The 24,010-nt window shown below is 50.3% G+C and overlaps 1 protein-coding gene across 3 annotated transcripts; it reads right to left on the bottom strand.

The window, feature by feature from the left end:
* Positions 1-3,770: 3,770 nt before the first annotated feature.
* Positions 3,771-23,052, bottom strand: GLIPR2 (GLI pathogenesis related 2). 3 transcript variants are annotated; one of them, XM_068974406.1, is made up of 5 exons: positions 22,987-23,052; positions 13,879-13,987; positions 13,426-13,529; positions 11,514-11,591; positions 3,771-5,121 (listed from the first exon to the last, which is right to left on the bottom strand). In XM_068974406.1, the coding sequence occupies exons 1-5, from the start codon at positions 22,997-22,999 to the stop codon at positions 4,961-4,963; spliced, it is 465 nt and encodes a 154-aa protein (XP_068830507.1). In that variant the 5' UTR covers positions 23,000-23,052; the 3' UTR covers positions 3,771-4,960. The 3 variants fall into 3 exon arrangements, with proteins under 3 accessions (XP_068830507.1, XP_068830508.1, XP_068830509.1); XM_068974407.1 differs by lacking the exon at positions 11,514-11,591; XM_068974408.1 differs by lacking the exons at positions 11,514-11,591; positions 13,426-13,529.
* Between the last annotated feature and the right edge of the window lie 958 nt (positions 23,053-24,010).

Genomic DNA, 24,010 nt, shown 5'->3' with positions numbered 1-24,010 from the left:
GCCCAGAACTCAGGAGGAAACTCGGAGATGGGTCACAGCTCCCACCTGGGACCTTCAACCTCACTTCAGGGAGGCTTCTGGAAAGTCAAGGCCAGTCTGGGCGGGGCTAGTATGGGGAAGGCTATTAGGAAGGCTGGGGTAAGGATTTTTACATCATCCAGAGGAATGTACATTGCACAGAAGGGAAACCAAGGCCCATAGAAGAGCATGAACTTGCCTAAGATCACGTAGCTAGTTGGAAGCAGAGCAGGGCCTGAAACCCAGTCCTTCTGAAACCCACCCTTCCGGGATGCTCCTAACTACTCAACTTTCCTCTGTCTGTGATTCTCAAGCCCCAAAGCACCTTTCACTACCAAGGCTCCTGGATATTAGAGAAGAAAAAGCTGTGTTCTTTGGCTTCTGACCATTGCGGCTAGAGACATCATTCTTCACATTGGGTCGGCCAGAAAGGTCGTTTCTTTTTGGCTGACCCAATAAAACGGAGAGGTGGCGGCCCCTCAGGGAGCAAGGACGCAGGAGTTACTCTCGGACTGGGGGATGGGAGGGCCCTCGAAGCCCTGATTATTTCAGTTTCACGGAAAATCGGGTCATTCTGTCCACACTTCCAAGTCTCTAGCTTGTAAAATGTTGGAGGCTGGGATAGGTCAGCTTTCCCCATCAGCTGGGGACTTGGACAAGTTTCTCATTCTCTCTAAACCTCAGTTTCCTCCGCTGTGAGATAGGAATAATAGCTGCATCCGCTTAAAAGATGATTAAGAGTTCACAAGAGAAAAGGACCGGAAAATGTTAAGCCCAGTGTTTGGTTCGCAACAATCGTTCAACAAATGCTAGCTGCCATTTCACTAGTTCGCCAGGCTTCGGTGTTCCTGGCTGGCTGCTCCTTTCGTAAACACTTGTGGTTCTGTGATCGTTGGCAAGCCTGGAAATCCCCATCGCCTCGGGCTGGGCTCCGTGCGCCGCCTCAGCCACGCGGTGGCGCTGGAGAGTCACCTCCCGCCTGGGAACGGCGAGCTCATTACCGCCCCCGGTGCCACCCCCTCTTCCCTGACCAGATCGGCGCAAAACACCCTGTGCCCATTTTTCAGACAGAGGTAAAGCCCCAGATGGCGGGCGCATGGCCGAGGGGCTAGAAAGGAGACATCCAGAACTCTAGGCGTCCCCCTTGGTGCCCCGCCGGGTGCCACGTCCACGGCCCACCCCGCCTCCGAGCCGGCATGGGGGCTCCCCAAGTTCCCGTGGCGCTGCTGTGCCCAGGAGGGGATAAGGACCAGCCAGAGCCTCCCACGGAAGAGGGCCGGCTCCTGCGGGTCCCACCCGGACCAGCCTTAGGGGCTCCCAGCACCCGGCTCAACAGCGTAGACCCTGGCGGCAACAGCAAGGTCGTACAGAGAAGACTTGGGCTCGGACCGCACCCTTGATCCCTGAGCCCCACTCCTGACCGTCAGGCCGTCTTTAGCGTCCTTACTAGGAAAACTGTCGCTGCAGCCTTGGGAATGTGAGCCTGCCAGCTCTTTCCCTCCCGGTGCAAGCAAGTTCTCATTATTAATTGCCGGTCTTTCCCTCCTCCTTTCATTCCAGATCTGGCTTTTTCTTAATTTGAAAATTATTTTAGAGTACTTACCTTTTAATGCTATATTTGTTCACCTTGACGTCTCCAGGGTGAGAAGCACTCAGTCTCTTGAGATACGTGTCTGCACAAGGCTAGAACCTTCTGTTTTCCCCAAGGGAAGAAGGTTTGGCTTTCTGCCCTTCCACGGACTAGCTCTGTGGCTTAGGTGAGTTCTACCTGGTCCCTTCTCTCCCTGTGAAGATAATTAAACTCTAATTGCTTCTCCAGCTCTGATCTCTGGAGAGGAGAGGCCGCTGTGATTCAGGTGAAGGATGAGGCCTCTTGGTGCTGAGGCCAGACACTTATCACTTCCATTGGCTTCTAGGCCTGCCCACCCAGGGGTAGGGGATGAGTGGGTCATCATCACTCCTTTGCCCCCACCCCAGCGTTGATGGAGGAGGTGGCCATGCCCCTCTGTTTTTGTTTCAGGTCCCAGAAACCATGGCCAGAAGATCTCTCATCAGATGCTTCCTTCTGGTTTAAGAAAGTTAGGTTTACAGGGTGTCCTGGAGACCTTAGAGGATCCAGTAAGCTTATTTCCATGTGTCAGACCTTGTACAGCTAGACAGATTGTGGCCCAGAGAGGGGAAGGGGCTCATTCAACTCAGTTCACAGAGCTAGGAAGCTAGGACTGGAAGCCAGAGTGCCTGACTCCCTCTACCCTCTGGCTGCAAAGGAGAGGTCGCAATCTGGCTTGTCTTCTGCTCACGTGGAATTTATGGTGGTGGTGATTTAGTTCCTAAGTCATGTCCAACTCTTGCAACCCCATGGACTGTAGCCTACCAGCTCCTCTGTCCATGGGATTTCCCAGGCAAGAATTCTGGAGTGGGGTGCCATTTCCTTCTCCAGAGGATCTGCGTGACCCAGGGATCGAACCCACATCTCCTGCATTGCAGGCAGATTCTTTACTGACTTAGCCATCAGAGAAGCCCTTGAACTTTTAGGAGCTGCCATCTTTACAAAATCCATTGTAAGAAATTAGCTTTGTGCCCACTCACTCAGCCAGCTTTGTTATCTGGCTTATCTTCAGCTTAGAAAGCTCCTCTGGTCAGCTTGTTCCTTACTCCAGCCAACTGAAGAAACAGACTCCAACCTAAAGGGACGGGCTGCCTGCCAGGGTCCATCAGGTGGTTAGGTATACGTGTGTATTGGGTAGAGTATGTCCCTAGGAGCTACGGGATGTTCAATGACTGGTGGCTGAGTTTGTCTTGTTCGTGGTAGCTGCCCAGGTATGGCCAACGCCCTCAGCTTCTTGCACAGGTCAGCATTTTCTGTTGCTGGAAACTCCCTGGAGGATGGGGGTTGGGGGGGCCTCTATCTAATATTCTATCCTTCTGGGGACCATCAATTAATATATCAATTTGTTGGGAAGCCCTGAAGAAAATGAAGGGTATGTTTTAAATATAGATTTGGCCTGGAACTGGAAAGGATAAGAAGAGTCTTCCTGTCTTTCCACCTGTTTTATACCTCTTAACAACTGGCTTTCTCACTTCCATATATTTCCAACTCATAACTGGGGTTACACATAGCTTTGACTTGCCGTAGTCTTAATTCAAACTCATAGCATCCTTATTTTTTCAGCTCCACTGGTCAATTCTCTCTGTATTTCTTAGCTCAAATTCCTGGTCCATGGCCAGGCTAGAGATTGGCTGCCATGAATCACATGTCCACTCTAGTCCTGTCAGCTATGAGACGGTAGGTCACATGATTCAAAACAAGTCTACAGGGGAGGGGTTGGAGGTATTCAGAATCTTGAGTTACCTAAGATGGAACTCAGAGTTATTGATTACCTTAGTTACTGGTTAAGAATCAGGCACGAGCAACTTCCCTGGTGTTAAGACTTCACCTTCCAGTGCAGGGGATGCAGGTTTGATCCCTGGTCAGGGAAATAACATCCCATATGCCTTGGGGCCAAAAACATAAAACAAAACAAAAAACCCAGAAGCAATATTGTAACAAACCTGATAAAAGATTTTTTTTAATGGTTCATACCAAAGAAAACCTTAAGAATCAGGCATGAATCACATGGGAGTAAGATATTACACTAAAAAAGATTTCATTACTGTCCCTGGGTGAGACGAAGGGCACGGCAGAAGCCTGTGTTCACAACAGAGACGTTCAGAAAGCACGTCTCAAAGACTGGCCTGCACAGACTCCCGGCCCTGCTAGCTCACTACCTGGAGATGCCGTGGTTTCAGGGACACACAGCTTGGCCCTTCCCACCTGGACCATATGGAGTCCTGATTTTAGAGGACTTTGTATAGTTTGAGGCAAAACGCAAAACTAAGTTAGCGCCTCTAAGCCCCCGCATGGAATATCTCTTTGGAACGCTTGGGCCTGTGACACATTCCTGGAGGAGCAGCAGCACAGCTGCAGTCACAGCTGCCAGGAACAGGCTGGGGCTCCCACCCTGTGTGGGGGGAGGGCACAGGCTGGAGGGCTTCCTCTGGGGACTCTGAGTGAGCTCACCCTCACCCCCGCGCTCACTGACTTCATCATCCAAGGCTGCTTGGCCAAGAGCCCAGGCAGAGTGAGGGGCTTTCTCCCAGAACAGGCCCCGGGCCACCAGGCAGAGTGGGGGATGGGTGAGTTGCAGGCCTAGCCCTGCTCCCTAGAAACCAAGGTGGTGGTGGAGGGGCGGCATAGTGAGCTCTGAAATGCCAGAGGATCTTTAGAAAAAGAGGGTGGGCCATGGGTGGTGGAAGATAGAAAAATGCAAGGAAGTCAAACTTTTTTTCTCCATTTGTTCTTTGGCAATCCCACTAGAGAATTCCAGGAGGCGTGCAGATGACATCATGTCTTACAACTGAGAAATCTCAGTAATTCCGTGAAATGGAGTCCCTGCCTACCCTGTATTTCGGATGGAAACCGCTTTGTATTTACATGTTTAAAGTTGTATTTTTGTCACATTTAAATGAGGGTTTAATATTCTTAAATATCTACCAAAAGTAGATTACAATGCATGAAGGTCCCATAAGATGAACTTCACTTTCTCAGCATCACAAACAGTTGGAATACAGGAAGTCCAGGGATTAGGGATGGATATAAGTAAGAAGGTACAAAAAAAGTTTGCTTTAAAAATTTTTTTTAAAGTTTAAAAATTGAGTTTTTCCCCTCAAAGTCCAAATAATTGCAGCCCAGGGAATCATTGAGATAAAGGCTTTGTATGCTCATTTCTTTGATGAGAAAGATTTCATGCACAACTGTCTAACCAAGTGCGTGTGCAAGAGACTTAGCATCACACACACAGCACACACACCCACAGGGACAGACACACAGCTGAGTTTTGTTGTTCTAGGCACTTCATATCCAAGTTCTTAAGTCTGCCACCTTCCCATTCCACTGGACAAATTACTTCTTTGGAGGCAGGACATTTTCCTCAAAGAAGCCTTGGTTGACGACATTTCCTGCTGGGAAGTATCTGGCCACCACAAAAGAGGACCCGTCACTTGCAGACGCCTTCCCCACTCCCATCTTCTTTGTATTCTTCCATACCATGGCTGTGAAGTGTCCTGTAGGAACAGGCATGGGGAGAGGGAAACAGGCTAGTTAGCAAAGCCTGGAGAATGGTGTTCCAAGGGACTCTTGAACTCCTGTACCATTCTGCCATGCGGGGGGACGCTTGATCTTCAACTGCCAATCAGAAGAAGGAGATACAAGACACTGACTAATTTTCAAACACATTGGGTCCTCTCAATCAGCCAAATAGACCCTACTCATCTCACTATCCAATGCTCAAAAGTTTCATGGTCTCCTAGAGATTATGGCAAAGCCCAGTGACCTCAACAATTAGAAGGTCACCCTACTTGGCACCTACTTCCACCCCTCGCCCCTAACCACACTTTCAAGGTCACCAACGATCTCTGTGTTCCTTCCCAGTGGTCACTGGTTGTCCTCATCTTACTCATCTCAGGAACATTAATATAATAGATTCCTGCCCCTTTCAAAGGACTCTCCTCTTTTGGTTTCCTCTCTTGGCATTCACCCCACATCACTCTCTTCCTCCTCCTCTTGCATCTCACTTGTGAATATTGGAGGACCTGCACTTCCCAAGGTTCAATCCTGGGCTCTCTTTTCCTGTTGCCCTCTTCACACAATTTCATCTTTCCTTGGCTCCCAAATATCTTTGTCCAGCCCAAATCTCTCCTCTGTGTTCCAAACACAACTACTTACTTGACATTTCCACTGGGATGACTCACAGGCATCTCAGATTTAACCTACCCAAACCTCACTCTTAATTTTGGTCTCTCCCATTTCCATGACCAGTACCTCTGTGCACACAATCCTCAGGGTTGCTCTGCATTCCTCCTTCACCATCATTTCCCCAAACACTCATTCAATCCTGAAGAATCATAACTTCAAAATACATCTCTAGTCCTTTCATTCCCAAAACCATGGTCTCAAGCATGAACTTTTCTCTCTTGGATCACTGCAATAGCCTTCGCCTGACTCTCCAGCATCCACACTTGCTTCCTCAATTTACTTTCCACTGATGTAGCCAGAGTGATCATTTTGAAACATAGATCATATCTGTTTACTTCTCTACTTAAAAATCCTTCCATTGCTTCTAGTTGCACCTAAAATGAAAATGAATGCTTTGGTCCAGTGGCCTCCTTTCCATCCCTTGAACACATCCAGTTATTTCTTACTATGGAGCCCTTGCACGCACTGGCCACTGTATGCAATGCTCGCCTGATGACCAGTGTTTTCTTATCCCTTAGGTCTTGGCCCAGATGTCACTTGTTCAGAGAGGCCTTTCGCAATCACTCTCATTTCCTGAACACCTCCCTCTCAAGACGGCCTTACTGTACTGGTTCCCCCTCACAGCATTCTTACCATTTGCAGTGATATATTTGCTTGATTACTTGCTAAGCACTTGGCCCCTTCACTAGGCTATGAGCCCCATATGGGCAGGAACCAAACTGATTTATTTATCAAAGTATGTGCAGTACCTGGCACAGCCTGACACATGGAATGTGAAATAAAACTTTGTGGAATGAATAAATGGAATGAATGAATGAAAGGCATATGGAAGAACCAACTTGGAATAAGTTCTGCCATCACGGGAAGTGCAGGCCTTGTATGTTTTGAGCTCTTTGAGACCCAGACAAGTTAGAGCCTCCTTCAGTTCCCTCTGCTCTGAGCCACATAGCTAAGTTCCTTCTCAAGCTATTGCTGGCCCCTCCAGATGCTTCTGTGGCTGCTGAAGCCTCCTGGCATCATTCTCCCACTGCTCAGGCTGCCTGCCCCGCACTCACTGGTCTTTTCCAGCTGCTAACATAGCTTAGCTTCTAACCCTGCTCCTGTTTTGGGGTCAAAGAACTGATGCTATAACGTACTCTTTGCTCAATGACCATAAATTCTCGTCTCCTGGGAGCAGAGATCAGGAGTTCATCCTTTTCACCATTACTGCTGAAGATTCAGAGAGATCATTTGACAGGTCTGTGGGATATTTACTTCCATGTCACAGTATGGCATTCATTTTCTAAAAACAACCCTGATGAGATTATGTTTCCTCTTTGAGAGCAGGCACCATATTTGTCTTCTTGACCAGTGGGCTTGGTACACAGTAGGTGCTTAATTAATATCTGATGAAGAAAGAAGAGACAGAGGGAAGGAAGAAGGAGGAAAATTGTAATCAGAGTAGCTAAGCTTCCCACTGGGTGGTTAAGAAAGAGGGTAACCACTTTATACTCATTAAGATGGATATTATTTAAAAAAAATAACAAATGTTACTTGTTGATGGGGCTGATGGGGAGAAATTGGAACCCTTTTGCTTTGCTGATGAGAATGTAAAATGGTGCAGTGACCGCGGGAGACAGTATGGCAGTTCCTAAAATAATTAAATATAGAATTACCATATGATCCAGTAATTCCACTTCTAGGCATACACCCAAAAGAACAAAAAGCAGGGATTCAAATATTTGCACACCAATGTTCATATTATTCATAATAGCTAAAAGGGGGAAAGAAAACAACTGCCCATGGATAAACAAAATGTTGTTATATGAGTAGAATAGTCAGATTTGTGGAGAAAAGTAGAATAGTCATTACCACGGCTTGGGTAGGGGGTGGTAGGAAGGGATAGGTGTTATTGTGTAATGGGTTCAGAGTTTCACTCAGAATGATGACAATGTTCAGGAGGTGCACGGTGGTGACAGCCGCACAACAATATGCGTGCACTTCATTCCAGTGAACCGTGTGCTCAAAAATGGTTACAATGGGGCTTCCCTGGTGGCTCAGTGGTAAAGAATCCTCCTGCCAACGCAGGAGACGTGGGTTTGATCCCTGGTCAGGAAAGATCCCACATGCCTTGGAGCAACTAAGCCCGTGCACCACAAGTGTTGAGCCTGTGCTTCACAACAAGAGAAGCCACTGTAATGAGAAACCTGTGTATCACAGCTGGAGTGTAGCCCACGCTCACTGCAACTAGAGAAAGGCCCGTGCAGCAAGGAAGACACACCACAGCCAAAAACAAAATAAATAAAATTTAAAAAAATTATAAAACAGGGTTAAAATGGTAAATTTATTTTAAGTGTATTTCACCACAAAATGAAATAAAGAAAGGAAGGAAGAAGACAGGGCTGGTATCCATACTCTTCCAGTCAGGGAAGAGACAAAGTTTCCCATTGTGTCTTGTATTTGGTAAGGACTAAATAAACATTCATTGATTAAACTGTTTTTCTCCTATAGATGAACTCTATTTTTATAATTTAAAAATTTTTATTTATTATTTTTATTTGGCTTCACTGGGTCTTAGTTGGAACATGTGGGATCCAGTTGCCTGAACAGGGAACCTGGGCCCTTTGCATTGGGAGCTCAGAATCTTAGCCACTGGACCAGCAAGGAAGTCCCCATTTTTATAATTTTAAAATTTAGGCATTATTTCTTTGTCTACATCTCTAAAAGATTTGTGATTACTAAATTGTTTTTTTTTTTTTTTTCCAACTCCTAGCGACCCCATGGACTGCAGCCTACCAAGCTCCTCTGTCCATGGGATTTTCCAGGCAAGAGTACTGGAGTGGGTTGCCATTGCCTTCTCCAGATTTGTGATTACTAAATTGTTTATGAAAACAACCAAACATAAACACTAACCTTCAGGGGTGCTGTGATCTAATCAAAGCAAGGATTAAAAGGAAACAAACATTAACTACAGTTATGCATCCTGACCATTTACCCTTAAGCTCATGTTAACTGTTGCTCAATACACCCTGAGTCTCACCTCAGAAAAGAGGAAGCACTATTTTCCAATTCATCCTTGGTCCTTAAACTTTTAATCACATTTCTTTCATCTCCAGCTCTTCAGCAGCTTTGCCAGGTGTCACTGCTTCTATGGACTGTCTTTTCATTAAGGCCCACACCCTTTTGCCCACAAGCCTTTTCTCCAAGAGACCACATGCTTTGGCCACTGACCTACCCACTGTCTCCATCACCCAGACAAGGAAGAGCTGTCATTTATCCACTGGTTGCCAAGAAAATGATTACAGACGCCACATGCACACCAGCAGTATGAATGTCTGTGGAAGCCTTTTCCAAACAGATAAAACTCAGTCATCTTTCCTCTGACTTCAGAGGTTTCAGTCTGCACAGGGATAATTAAGTCTGTGTATTTAGAGATGAATTAGAGGACACAACTTCCTTAGCAACCATCAGATACACACTGGTTTCTAAGCCTAAATTACTAACAGCTTCCTTCTTTTTCTTTTTTTTCCTAAAAGGATCACATCCTCTTTCCTGCTATGAACCCAAACTTTCCAGAATATACATCTGAAAAACACATTAAATAAGTTACAGTATATCCTTCCAAGAGAATAAAACAGAAAGCTCTTTCCCGATTGATATGATACAGTCTCTGTCAATCTGCTGTGTGAAGAAAACAAGTGTGAAAGAGATCATCTACCTGACACCAGAGAATAAAAAAAGGAAAAACCACAAATGTTGGTTTGAATGACTCTATAGGAGACACAGAATCTGGTATTACTGGTTGGGAGGCAAAGCACTGGAAGTCAGGGATGGAAGGAAGACTTTCCACCTTATACAGCTTGCAAATCTCATGTCATATATATGTATTACTTATTCAGAATAAGTCAACAAGCCTATGCATTAAAAAAAAAAAAAAAGCCCAAAATAAAGGAACTGCTAGAAGCTATTTCTCTCAGCAGAAACAGAATTGTGTCCTTCATCACAAGACTTTGACCTGGGTAGGGGTGGGGTGGGGTCAGGGATATTTTGAAGGCTCTTTCCCCTACAACATGGGCCCAGGTCAGGGACTCCCTGAGCCATGATGCAGTGAGAAGCAGCTCTAGGGGTGGCTGATGCAAGGGGGACAGGCCTGCGCATTTTTAAGAGTCTTGCAAAACCCCTGCTTCTATCACCAGCCAAAGCTGTGCTCCTGTCCAAGGGTCAGGCTCTGTGTGACCCCAGGCACTGCCCACTGGTGCCTGGGATGGAGTAGGGGCTGTTGGCTCTAGGCTTTTCCTCTTGAGGGGTGGGAGATGTAGGATAACAGACAAGACAGAGAGTCAGTGATCATGGAAAGTTGAGACCAATCCCCAGCTCTGACACTTGACAGATTCCTACCTTGCAGCAGGGACCATGGAAAAAGCATCAGATTGAAGATAGAAGGTAAAAAGTCTTTTCCTCTTTCTGGGCCTCAGCTTCCTCCTCTGCAAAATGGGTGGAATAAAGCTCCAGCTCCAAAAGGTATTGCAGGTTACGTGGCCGTGGAGGTGGAGACGCTTTTTACTATCAAGTGGCGTGTACACACGAGCAACACCAATAACTTGCTCTGACACATGTGTGACTGCTCGTGAATCTTGCTCACAGGATGAAATAAAACATCTTCTGGACATTGATCTTTATGAAAAGAAGGCCAGGTTCTGCCTACACATTGTTAATCACTGGTAGGAGGTTGTCATTGTTTCTGCTTCACCTCTCAAATCTAATTACCACAGAACCAGCAGTTCTCTCCCAGGGCCTGGCTGCAGCCTCCTGGTCCTGCCCCACAGGACTGATAGGAAATGCCTCGGTTCAGATGCTGCTACCTCTACCCACACGATTGCAAGAACCGCTGCCCCAAAGCGTGAGCACAAACCACAGGAAATGGTGACTGGCTCTGAGAACATGTCACTTCCTGCTTCTGAAGAGTCCTGCAGAGGGTGGGAGGCTGTAAGTGTCTCCACCCATGGGTGGGATGGGGTGGGGTAGAGGAATAGCAGGATGGACAGAGAATCATCTGTTCAGTTCCTCTGGTGCCTTCTGGTCAGAGGAACTCCCAGCTCCTTCGAAACCATCCTGGGCCCTGGGTGGACGTGAGTCAGTTCTGAGGAAAGACGAGCCTGGTGAGGCCTGTGAGGGGTAGGGGGAACCCAGAGCAGCTAACCAGGGCTTTGGTAGGCTAACCATTCACTGCTCACATGGGAGGTCCATGGGAAAGTCTGGATGGTCCCATGGCCGGCTCCCTGAATCTAAATCCCAGCTCTCAGAATGTCCCATAGAGGCCACCACCTTGTGTCTCTCCCTTGGGGACAGGGAAGGACGGCGCTGACCCAAGTTCATGCAACTCATAGTGCCAGAGCTGAGACTAGATCCAAAAATCTCTGCATTCCAAGCTCACCTGAATCACAAACTAGTGTGTAAAGGAGAAGGGAGAATACTTGGGAGGCAGCTTGGGTGCTCTTGGATGGAGGGGTGTGTGTGTGTACGTATGCACGTGTGTGTGTGTGTCTGTTTTTTCAAAGAGGTGTGAATGGTTTTGCCCTCTGGGCAAAGTCAAACCAGAGAAATATGGATGAAGTAAAACAGAAGGAAAGTGATTGATTTTTAGGGGGTTAGTTCCTCTGAAGTCAGACCCAGACTGCAACCCCACTCCGGGCCAGGTCACTGCTGTGTCCACATCACTCACCTGTCCCAGAGGTGAAGCCAGGCTGCTGAAAGTTGTAGTTCTTGATCTCACTGTACCATCTATCAGCCACCTCCTTTCCTGTAAGGAAAAGACACTGCTGACAACTCAGCAGCATAATTAACCGACTCCCTATTCCTTCCATCTCCCATTAGCTCCAAAGCACTCATCCCTCAATTAGACATTTCATGAAGCACCAACGGGCTGACATGGAGACTCTTGCCCGTGAGCACATCCAGGCTGAAGGGAGGGCCTTCTTGGGGGTTGGGAACAGCCCTGACCTGAGATCAGGGGGCCTGCACCTGTGTCCCTGTCCTGCCACTAATTCGCTGTGCAATCCCGGGCAAGGCCTGCCCAGTTCTGGGCCTCTATACAACAGGGCTGAATGCAACATACTCCAAGGGCTTCTAACAATGCTGTGAGCTTTCCGGAGACTCTGCCCTCATCCCACGCAACTCTTGCTCCTGAAACATCCATAGGAGGAAGTGTAATTGGGCTGGTGGGCCAGGGTCTCTGCTGCAGGCAGAAGGGCCCTCTCCTGGAGCATCCACTGGTCATAGCATTCCCCTGGGAGCAGTTGAACTCAGGGCCAGAGGGCTAGGAGCCTTGGGCCTCAGGGCAGTAAGTCTTGAACTTTTACAAGTGCATGAATCACTCTTGTTAAAATGCAGCTTCGGACTCTGGCAGATCTAGGTAGAGCCTTGAGTCTGTCTGCACTGCTAACACATTTCCAGGTGCTGTGGCTGATCCATGGATCACACCTGGAGTGGCAGGGCCTCTGAGAGCAGTGGGAAGATTTTCAAAATTACTGATGCCTGATACTGATTGTATCAGTGTCTTTGAAGGAGAGATCAGGCACTATACTTTTTAAAAGCACCACAGAAGATCCCAGGGTGCAGCCAGGATGGGGAACTGCTGCCCTAGAGACCACCTACCTAACCCCTCTCTGTAGGGATGGGGACACTGGGGCCAGGGAGGGTAGCAGACTTGCTCAAGGCTCCACGGGGAGCCATCGTGAGGCTGGGAGGGAGTCTCATCTCCTGCTGGCTCTTTCCCGCCCCCCTCCCTTCTTCCCATCCAGGCCCACAGCCTGAGCCTGGGGAGGGTCTGTGGGCCTTGGGCTCCACCCTCCTCAGGGGCAGGCCCACGCTTCGCTTCTCGCTTCTCGCTTCTTGCTTCTCATGGAGAGCTCTGCCTGGAAACATAGAGGCTGTCCAGGGCCTCCCTGGGGAACCCCCAGGAATGTGAGGCCAGGGAGGGAACAGTCATTCTCCTGCAGGGGAGGGAGCCGGTCAGAGCGCAAGGTGGCTCTCTCCAGCATTTTTCCTAAAAAGCCACGCCAGCGCTATCAGAGCCAGGAAGCTCCACAATGTTTGGTCAGTGTGGTGGGATCACCATCCAGGCTGTGACCTTGGGTGAGGAATTGCCTTTCCCATTATTATTACTCTGTCCAACATGGAAAAAAGCTCTATTGCACTTTTCTCATGAAAACAGTTAATACACAAGCACCGAAAAGACTTTCAGAAGAACGTGAGGAAAGTAAAATTCTTCCGTAACTGGGGATGCTGCAGTGCCCACAGGGCCAGGCTGAGGCGCAGCACACAAACGGTCCTTCCCCCGCCCCCACTCTCAGCAGGGAGTTCTTCTGAAGAAGGTGCGGGGGCAGGCAGTCTGACTCATCTCTGTGTCCCTGGCACTCCGCACAGGCCTGGCCCTGAGCTGGCCACTGGAGCCCTTGTGGTGAACTGCAGTCAGCCCCTGGGGGCAGACAGAGAGCTCTGGGGTTCTTTTCCCTTTCTGGGCAGGTAGTGGCATCATGGTGGCACTGTGAGGGCACTGGGGCCAGGAGGAGCCTGAACACTGGATGTCCCAGGCCCAGCTCAGGCAGTGGGTGGGGGGCTGAGGAATGACCCACCTGTCTGATCGTAGGATGCCCATGCCAAGTTCTCTCCACACTGGCCACGACTGGACTCTGGGCTGTGCTTGAGGATCCTCGTGCTGGCCAGGGCCTCTGAATACCTGCAGGAGTCCACGGTGCTTCCTTAGAGTGCGTACAGCCTGGGGAAGCCTCAAAAGTAGGAGCCCTAACCTAGTGTGGCTGAGCTTCCATCCCTGCCCTGGGCTCGTGGAGGCAATCAGGAGCATCACACCTGCATCGCTTCTAAGCCCCTGCTCCAGTTCCACTCTACAGAGGAGCAAACTAAGGCTCAGAGGAACAATGGGACCTGCCTAGGTAAATGGCAGAGGGGCTAGTCAAGCATGGCTGTGTTTGCCCCCCAAGCCCACATCTCTCCTGCATCCTAGCGCCCATCCATGACTGCAGCAGCGGCAGCACCATGAAGGGCCTTGGGCACTGAGGGGCACTCACTGCTGAGCCTCCCGGTTGAGCTTCTTGCAGAGCTTCAGTGGGGGGACACCATGCTGCTTCCGGTACTCATTGTGGGCCTTCAGGACCTCGTCGTTAAACTGCTTGGAGGCTGCAACGAGTTCAAGATGGAGACCATCTCAGTGAGGAGAAAAGAGCCACAGGAAGTAGGAAAGTACCCTGCAGGCTTCAGAGCACGGCCCAGCTCAGACCTGAGGCCACAGGGCCAGGCTTGCTGCCCCAATCTCTGCACATCAACACCCCCAGGACTATGTAGGGCCCCATGGGGCATGTAAGGAATCTGGGTCTTTATTCATGGCAATGGGAAGTGACTGACTGGGGGAAAGGGGGTGAGCTAAGGAGACCTCTGTTTCTGGAAGACCCTGCTGGCTGCTGAGTGGAGGATGGGCTGGAGGCACAGAGCAGATGGAGAGGGGGGTACTGGACAGGGAAGAGCAGGACATTTGAAAGAAAATGTGTGGAGGAGACTGGATATCTCAGATAGGACCTATGGTGCATGCTACGGGAGGACTGGGAAGGGCTGGAGATGGGAGCTCAGAGAGAACAGCCCTAGGCCTGGCTGGAGTGCAGGGGTACCTGCACTGCTCCAAGACAGAGGGACAGATGGAGAGAGGTGGACCGACCAGGGCAGGACAGCATCAGGAAGTGGAGAGAGAAAGAATGCTGTGGTGTGATCAGCTGGCCTCAGCAGGTGAAGGAAGGTGTGCCCAACTGGGTCACAACCTTAGAAGGGGCAAAGCCAAGGCGGCTGGAACTGGGAGAAGAGAAGTGGTGAAGTCAAAGGTAGGCCAGGTCAGTAGTGGACAGAGGTCATATCAATTCGAATCTCAAATGGAACATCCTCCATCCATCACTCATCCATCCACCTATGGATTCATGATGTAAGCAGCAGCATCCAATCACTCATCTATCATCCATCCAACCCCAACTCATCTATCTGTTCATCTGCTCTCTGAGTATGTCCTCTGTGCCAAGTCCCATACCATATGCCAGAGGTTTGGACAAGTTAGCTATGTCCTTCCCTCAAAAAGCTCATACCCAGAAGGGAGAGAGTCTTGAAAACAACAGCTAACAGTGTGGCAGGGTCAAGGTGCAGGTGAGCACAGTTCAAGAGGAACTAGGAGAAAAGCAGCCTAACATGGTTAGGCCTGATTTGAGGCCCCACAGATGTCTGAACGGGAGCTGGCTAGGCTAAGACTCTGACCTCAGCCTTAGGAATCTGGGAGGACCCCCTGCCATCACCATAGAAATGGTTGAGTTATGTGTGAGGGCCACGGGGGGGTCCACAGAACTGAGCTGGTCCCCTCTGGCAGGAGCCTGTCCCTGAAGCCTGCTGTGGGCAAAGGGTGTAAACCAGAGGATGAGAGAAGCACCCCTCCATCCACTGGCCCGAGTCACCATCACCAGCCACCTTTCTCCTCTGCGGTCTTGTCCCCCACAGGCCGTGGAGATGAACCAGCAGGGGTCCTCTTCCCCTCCCTCAGGTCTCCTGGGCCTTCAGATTGAATCCCATTGGGTCGCTAGGGGACTTGAGGGAAGAAGACCCAGGGCTTGCCCTCCGGAGCTTTGGGCTAGACACTGACCAGGAGAGGGAAGGAAACTGCAGGCCATGCCAGTGGTGGGCAAGTGGTCACAACCTCCACACTCTGGGGACTGGTGGGGCAGTCTGGTGGGGCCCAGTCATAGTAATGGGGAGTGGGACAGGGCGGGGAAAGGGTGCCAAACGCCAGGATCTGGGAGGTCTGGATTGACAGGCAGAGATGGGGAGATGCTGTGACAAAGGCATGGAGGGGAAAACCGTGGCCATGGTAACGGGCCATAAGGCAGAGGGTGGAGCTACCACCTGAAGTCCTCAGGCCTCTGTAGCCTAGAGGCCTGCCGAGAGGGAAGGTGCTGTTGAATGAGTACAGAGTTTCAGATCTGCAGGATGAAAAAGTCCTGGAGATCTGCTTTACAACACTGTGAACACACTTTACTAAAAAGTGGTTAAGACGGTGAATTCTGTGTCATGTGATTTTTACCAGAATTTAAAAAAAAGATTTTAGAGGACTTCCCTAGTGGCTAAGACTCGGCACTCCCAATGTGCAGTGGTCAGGGAACTAGAACCCAGTGTTGGGAACAGTGGGTGGAAAGTCAGGATGACAGATTTCAGCTCAGCCTAAGAAAGATCTCTGTCTCCAGCAAAGCTTTCTGAAGACTGTGCTACCTCGCATGGTAGTGAGCTCTACAGCACTGGGGGCATACAATTCCTCTCAGAGGAATTCAGGCAATGGAGGCCCGGTCAGATGACTTTTAAGTCACTTCCAATCCTGAGGGTGAGGGTGAGGAGGCAAGATGACTGACTGACCCCAGACTTGCAGGAGTTCAGTGTGTGTGTGCATGCAAGGGCGAGTGTGGGTACACACAGAGTGGCAGAGGGGCTCTGAGTGACAGGCCTGGCTAGGCCCATCCTGAAGTCCCTTCCAGCTCCTGTGTACCAGGCAGGCCACGGTGACCACAGATGTATCAGGGAAGGCTCCCTGGAAGAGATGAGGAGGAGGCAAAGGTGCAGAAAGAGCCAGGATTGCAGGGGTCTGGTATAAATTGTGCTGTGAGAAAGAGGTGGAGTTAAGGGGAATGGGTGGGTCACTAAGGCAAAGCCAGTTTAAAGATAGCCCTCTGTGATACAATGGACCCTGGACTGCTCAGGCCCTGAAGTCTCCTTGGCAGAGAGGGACATATAAGGCTGCTAAAAACTAGGTCACAGCATTCCCAGAATGTGGGAAGTACTGAAACAAAAAGTGAAAGTTCCAGCACCAGGGTTTCTAGGAAGGAGTCAGCAGGGTCGCCCTCTCTCCCTGTCACTGACTGGAAAGCCTTGGGGCCCTATAACCATACCCCTGGCTGACACAGGGGTTCCTTCCCACCACAGCAGCCAGTCCCAGCTCAGGTGGCTCCTCTGAGCAGAACCCAGCCCCAGGGAGGCAAGATACCTCCCAATGACCACACCCAGCAAGAGACACACCCCCTTCTGTAGAAAGACCTGAGGACAGATAAACACCAGAAAAAGGCGTCAAAGAAAACCCACCCATCCCCGCATCAGGCAAGGAGAGACCTCAGAGTCACCCCATGATGGGGGAGGGAGGGTTATGGCTTCATTTTGTAGGAGAGCAAAAGAGCATTCTCAGGTGGCTTAGCAGTAAAAAAAAAAAGCCCATGCGCCAATGCAGGAACCGCAGGAGACGTGGGTTCAATCCCTGGGTTGGGAAGATCCCCTGGAGGAGGGCATGGCAACCCACTCCAGTATTCCTGCCTGGAGAATCCCATGGACAGAGGAGCCTGGTGGGCTACAGTCCAGGGAGTCACAAAGAGTCATGTGCCTGAGCACACACGCTCGCAAACTGAGGCTCAGAGAGGTCATGCAGCCTCAGGGTACCGGCCTGGAATGAGGGAAGGCCTTCCTTTTGCTTGTTGGCCAACCATTTCTGGGTGCCAGGCCTGGGCAACATCTGATTTACTTTTCACCACCTTTGCTGGAGCTTTCACCATTGTACCCATTTTTTGGATGAGGAAACAGGCTCAAGAACATACTCTGTCCACGTTCCCACAGATGGTCTAGGGGTAGGCCCAAGAGGAGGGGAACCCTGCCCTGAACCCCAGCCCACTTCAAGGGTCACCAGACAGAGGAAATCACTGAGAAAAGGGGGCCACCAGACCCAGTGAGGTTGACAGCTGCCTTCAAATCTGCCTTCCTCAAAGAAGAGGAAGAGAGAAGAGAAGAAAAGAACTAAGATTTCTCAAGAACCTCCTCTGTAGACAGACCTGCCCGAGTCGTCCCAGAGGAAAGCCAAGGGCTCTGGAGAAGAAGCTCCAGGGGGCACAACTGGGGCTTGAGGTCAGCGCTGCTGGAAGGGGCTGCCTGGGCCTGGCTCCTGCGGCCAAGGGGAGGGGGCAGGCCAGGGCGTCTCTGCTAGGTGGAAGACAAAGGCGTCTTGGGTAGGGCTGGACTAGGGGCTCTCAAAGGTCCTTAGGGCAGAGCTTCTAACTATGGAATAGACTCTGAGGAGGTCCGTGCCCCTCCTCCCTCACAACTGTTGGCTGAAACAGGCCCCTCCCTCAGCATTCGTCCTCTTCTGGCCTCCCAGAGCCCAGCTGACTCATTTCTCAGCCCTCTCCCAACTCCCCATCAAAGAGGCCCAGAACCGGCAGGGGCCTAAGCAGGAATTATGAACAGGCCCCTTCTGTCCCCTGGCAAGAGGCTAGAAAGCTTTTGAGGCAAAGCTGGTTTTGCTAGTTTATCAGGAAGGAAAGAATAAAAAGCTGATTAAAAAAAAATAAAAAGAATGAGTTCCAGATGGGTAGCTTTTTCAGCCTGGGTTCCAGGACATTCAAGAGGCAAATCCCAGCCCTGCCTTTTATTAGCTGTGTGATCTTGGTAAAGTTGCTAAATCACTCTGTACCTCATTTCTTCCATACACAAAATGGGGATAACAGTATCTACCTCACAGGGTTGTGAGAATTAAATAAATCAATCTTTGTAAATGCTTTAGATCAGATCTGGAACAAAGTGAACAAACTATAATTCAACTAAATGTCACCTATAAATCATTACTGTTGGGCAGAGATCCATTAGCCTCCTGGCTTTGGGGGAAACTCCCCTCCCTGATTTTAATGGGAGCAGGGCTGCTGGTATTTAACTTGGTCTTTGATGACTTTTTTCAGTACCTCTGAGCTCAGGTACTTACTGAGTAAAAAAGTGAGTACAAGAACAGATGAAAAAAAAAAAAAAAAAGAACAGATGAATGAGATTCTCATACCAGCACTGAGGAAGCCCGAGGACAGATTTCTTCTCATTAAAACAAGGAAATTTTGGTCTTTGGGAGGACATGTGACTTGCCCGAGGTCCCACGGTGAGTCCACACTGGAGTCAGACCCAAGAATGTCCCTCCCTTGCCCTGGATCTCACACTTTCCACCTTACATACTTCTTTCTATCCCTAAGCAAGAATGACAGGGTACGCCTTAGGCTGCCCCTGTGTGGGCGGATGATGGTCACCGAAGAACTGAAGGGGGCAGGGCAGGGACAGTGCTTGTTTTGCCAGCAGAGAGGCGGTCTCTCTCCAGTCCTGCCCGCCGCCACCAGGCCTGCCTGCCAGCATGCTGCCCTGTTTCCTCATCTGTGTGAGAAGGAAGCCTGACATCTGTGGTTTTCAAAATAGCTTCAAAGCAGGGAAACCCTTTTTTGAACCTTTCTTTAGAATCAACAGATGAAAACAGAACCGTGGGGACTAACCTGCCCATGCAGCCTTCCCCTGGAGAGGTGTGAAAGCCCTGCTCTGTAGAAAATTCCTGGATAATTTGGTCCCTGGAGGTCTTTCTGCTCTGATGACCTTGGGCTGAGAGATGTGGATCGAGGGACAGTAAGATTCTTAGCTATAGAGAGTGTGTGGCTGTCCTTCAGGGCTGGAGTCCAGGCTGAGGAGCAGGGTGACAAATGATCAGTGTGGCAGACAGGTCAGCACCCAGCTGGGAAGTCAGAGAACCTGGTGCAAATCTGTTTGTTCAGGGTGTGAGCTTGGGCAAAGTACTCAACCTCTGTAAATCCATTCAGCTGATAATAAGGGCCTTACAGGCTGTTACAAAAGTTGATAACACATATGAAACACCCAGCTTCAAGCCTGGCACACAGTAGGAGCTGAATAATTGGCAATCACTGTTATTAGGGACCGTATTAGAGGCTTCCACTGAGCCCCAGGCTGTTGCCTTTCTCTGCTCAGCTGCAAACTGAAGCCCAGCAGGAAGATGTGGGCCAGGGGCTGGACCTAGGGGTCTCTGAACACTGGACTTCCAGAATTTAAGCTGTGTTGGTTATGAGACACTTTTCCAGCAATGCTTACTACCCCAGTAGTTCTGCTGTATATCTGAGGTTAAAGATTAAAAAGAGATGGGCTCCTGTGCAGTGATGAGGAAACTGAGGCCCAGAAGAGGCAAGCTCCTTACGAAGGTCTTTATGGAACCACAAAGAGCCCCTCTGTGGATGCACGTCTGTGATGCTGCCTGTCCTTTGGGCACAGACAGTCTCAGGCTGGTGGCCTGGAATGACAAGTTTGGGCCCGTGTAACCCAGAAAAGCAATTTTCTCTTGAGGATCCTTAGGGGAGCAGGATACTACCCAGGGGGCTCAGAGTCTTTGGAAGGAGATGAGTAGAATGCATGTGGCTAAGGGCCAGTATTCTGGAAGTTCCCCAGGTCTGTGGAGGTTAACGACGGGAAGGAGGCGGAAACTGCCTGAACCAGCTCTAACTTGCTTTCTGCCACCATCCTGGAGACTCTGCATCTCCAGTCCTAGAAGGTGTCATCACCTTCCTGCACCCAGACTCACACCACTGACCTTTCCTTCTTATTCACAAGTTAGTCACCAAGTCTGCTTGAGGCTACCATCTTGAAAATCCATCCCCTGGAGAAGGAAATGGCAACCCACTCCAGTATTCCTGCCTGGAGAATCCCATGGATGCAGGAGCCTGATAGGCTACAGTCCATGGGGTCGCAAAGAGTCGGACACGACTGAGTGACTTCACTTTCACTTTCACCAAAAAGAAATATAGTCTCCTATTCACTTCCAGCAGGTCCTTCTTTAGGACATCTGCATGTCTAGTCACTTTTTATGTAGTCATGTAGGACCTATAGCCTCATTTCCCAATTTTAGAAATAGAATTTTTTTATATGTAGGTGTCCTGTCTAAAATTTTAACATTCTATTCATTTTGTTTTTGCTAATTTGATACCACTACTGCTTCTAGAAATTTCATTTCTTTGTTGCTTATTTGTATAACTTTGAAATAAATCTCTCACTCCTTAGACTAAAAGAGTAGACCTCCGTGAATGTCATCTCCCCTTTCATAAGTGAATTCTAACTTGTCAGTAAAATATTTTATGTTCATTTAATGCTTAAGTGAAGCTGTTGAGTTGATAAAATCTTTACTACATTTGGAAAAAAAAAAAATCCATCCCCGCTTCTTCTCCAGTCCCTTAGATGTTTCTGTTATCTCTTGCTTGAGTAACTGCAATAGTTTCTCCCTGACCCCTACCTCCACTCTCTCTCCATCTGATCCACCCTCCACCCTGGAACAATTCTGGTCCCGCAGCTTTTAGATCAACGCCTTTCAGTGGCCCCCCAGGTCTCATGGAGAAAGTCCAAAGTTCCAAGACACTCGAGAGTCTGACCACCTCTTCCAAGAATCTTCACTGGACGCTTGGGAAAGAGATCCACTCCCCACCCCCACCCCACCACAAGCTCCCACTGCTCTTCACCTGCACCTGTCTTGTGGCGTGGATCACTTTCCACCTCTTGCTAGAGTGTAGTGCCTGTCTATCCCCCAACTAGCTTTCTGATGCATTTCATAATCCACCCAAACACTCCTAAAGGCAGGGGCCATGCCCTCTGCAGCACTAGGTCCACAGGTTGATACAGAGGTGAGAAATGATGGAAGGGAAGAACAAGGGAGGGAAGGAAAGATGGAGGGACAGATGGATGAACAGAGAAAAATGGGCATTCAGCAGTTCTGGAAAACTGTTTCTTAGGAAAGAAGCCAGAAACAACTGATTAGAATGTAGCTTTAGATAATTTGTGGACTTTCTCCTAATCTGTAGAGAAAGGGACTAATTTCCCAAATAGGGATTTCAAAGGGCCCTCTCACATCTGCCATGCTTTCCCCCACACCCCACTAGCCTGTCCTTTAACTGCATAATAACTATGCTACCTTTCCAGTCTGCAAAAGACCCTGGGGATGATACTGGTCATTTTCTTTGTATAAATGAGGAAACAGGCACAGAGAAGGAAAGGGCTTTGCTCAAGATCACACAGCAAGTGGTTAGCAGGGCCGGGGCTGAAAGCCAGAGCTGCCACTACAGATAAGGCAGGCTAGGCCCAATGCCAGAGAAAGTCACTTACTCCAACATTGGTACCTCAGAAGTAGAGGACAGATTCAGGAAGAGATCCACCATCTGAGGCTGACAACCTCAACTTTCCATGAAGTGGGGCTTTTGAACTCTGTTCAAAATCTGTTCATTCAAAAGCCTCCTGTGAGGCACGAACTATACTGAGATAGACATGGCTCTTGGCTGTCAGAAGTGAGGAGTTGGTGGGAAGCAGGTCTTTGGCTGGGTAAAGTCCCAACCTGATAGCTGGGATGGCTGCAAGGAAGAAGACACCAGGTCAGGAACTGGGGTGCGGTACTAGTCTAGGTGTTGAGCATGGAAGGATGGGGAGGATTTTCAATTTCACCGAAGTGGAAGAGCCGAAGTGGTGGTGGTGGTGAACGCTGGGAAGGGGAACTCAGGGGAAGGATCCAGTGCCAAAGCTGAGTGCAGAGGCAAGAAAGGGGTGATGGCAGCTCCCTGAGAGCCCCACGGTGGAGCTGAAGAGTGTGTACTCTTTCACCTGCACACTATGGGATGGAAGTTGCTCGGGAATAACAAGAGGAGATCTGGGTTTTAGAAAGTTCACCGTGGCAGCCACCGTGGTGAGGATGGGCAGCTGACAGGTCAGAGAAGGGGGAAGCCGTTGTATGTACTCCTGTGTAGCCTGAGTCTGGCACGGGGTGGGAGGGGGTGCTTAGAGGAGAAGGCACAATGTCAGAAGAAAAGGATGCTCAGAGCTGTCTTTCGCAGGGTTGGTCCGGGCAAGCTGCTTTGCATCAAGAGATGCTGTCACAGTTCTGTGGCTTTTTCCAACTCTAACCCTGTCCTGAAACAAAGCAAAAGCCACGCCTTGGCCGGACTCAGCGCTAATCCCATCAGCGCCTGGAAGCCCTCCCTGACGCAATCTCTGGCTCGCAGACAGGAGGACCCTCCCTCTGTCTCGCCTTCGCTCCCTCTCTCCCGGTGGCCCAACGGCCACCTCGGCTTCCTGGCTGCCCCGGAAACTGCCAGCTCTGTGAGCCCCTCCATCCCGCACCCTGCGGTCCCACAGCGCGGCAGGAGCCGAGTCGCCCCGGCGGAGGTGGTCGACCCACTCCCCCTGGGGATCCAGCCAGCTTCGGGAAGAGTGACAGCGAGGACCTCGGAGCCCCAAACCATCACCGCACCCCAGTTCTACTGGCCCGGCTGGCTCACCTGATTTGCCCATGGCAGGCTCGGCGCGCTGCTCCGCTCCCGCTGCGCTGCGCTGCGCTCCCTCCCGGCCCGGCGCGGTTCAGAGCTGAGGAGGAGGAGGCCCGGCGGCTACAGCCCCTCCCCCGGCGCCGCCCGGCCCCCGCCTTATAAGGCAGCGGCAGCTGCAGGAGGAGTTGCCAGGGGCCATCCCGCCGGCTGCCTGGAGGAGGCACCGCGCTCCGGCACCGCGCGGGCCTCTCTCCGACTCCGGAGAAACTTGCCCGCCTGGGGCCGCTCAAAGCTCTCCAAGTGCGGACGGGAGCCCAGGCTACTGGCCCCGAGCTGCCCCTCTCCGGAAACCGAATGGGGGTGAGGAGGGAAGCCCGCGCCTTCTACACAGTTGGTAGATGCTCAGAGACAGATACGCTAAGGGTTCCGCAGGGCTATTGTCGGGGAGTGAGGGACGGTTCCGACCCGCATCACCAGGGGCTTGGTGCTCTCCCTGTAGCGGCCTGACCCCCACAAACCCCTAAGGCCCCGGGCTCCGATGTACGTCTTGTCCTCTCCGCAGCACACACCCTCTGGTGCGGGTCTGGGTTGGAGCTGGGCACTTCCCAACACTCCCCTTCCCCGCGTGGCAGTCCCAGGGAGGCTTCTGCAGTCTCGCTCTGTCCCCTGTCCTCTTGTCCCTCGTTGCCTGTCAGACCAAGTCAAATCCCCCACTCCTGAAGTCTGGCGGCAGACCTGTCTCCTCAGCTTCCTAACTTCATCCCATGCTCCAGTCAAATTAGACTTATAAGGGGGTTGGGGGCCCTCACCGAGTGGCTTGCAGATTCTTAGTTCCCAGACCAGGGATCAAACCCAGCCCATGGCAGGGTCCAAACCGCAGATTCCCAACTACTGGACTTCGAGGGAATTATTCAAACTAAAAAAAATTAAGATCATGGCATCTGGTCCTATTACTTCATGGCAAATAGATAGGGGAAAAGTGGAAATATTGGCAGATTTTATTTTCTTGGGCTCCAAAATCACTGCGGATGGTGAC

Source organism: Capricornis sumatraensis, chromosome 6, assembly GCF_032405125.1.
Source record: "Capricornis sumatraensis isolate serow.1 chromosome 6, serow.2, whole genome shotgun sequence".
In the NCBI taxonomy this organism is placed as follows: domain Eukaryota; kingdom Metazoa; phylum Chordata; class Mammalia; order Artiodactyla; family Bovidae; genus Capricornis; species Capricornis sumatraensis.
The sequence above is the reverse complement of the archived record's forward strand: the minus strand, read 5'-3'. Positions and strand labels throughout refer to the sequence as shown.

Excerpts from the sequence above, each read along its gene's own strand:
- GLIPR2 (XM_068974406.1), bottom strand. Across the intron at positions 13,530-13,878 it reads CTCAACCGGGAGGCTCAGCA|GTATTCAGAGGCCCTGGCCA; the intron begins GTGAGTGCCCCT and ends GGACTCCTGCAG. Across the intron at positions 11,592-13,425 it reads GGCATCCTACGATCAGACAG|GAAAGGAGGTGGCTGATAGA; the intron begins GTGGGTCATTCC and ends TTTTCCTTACAG.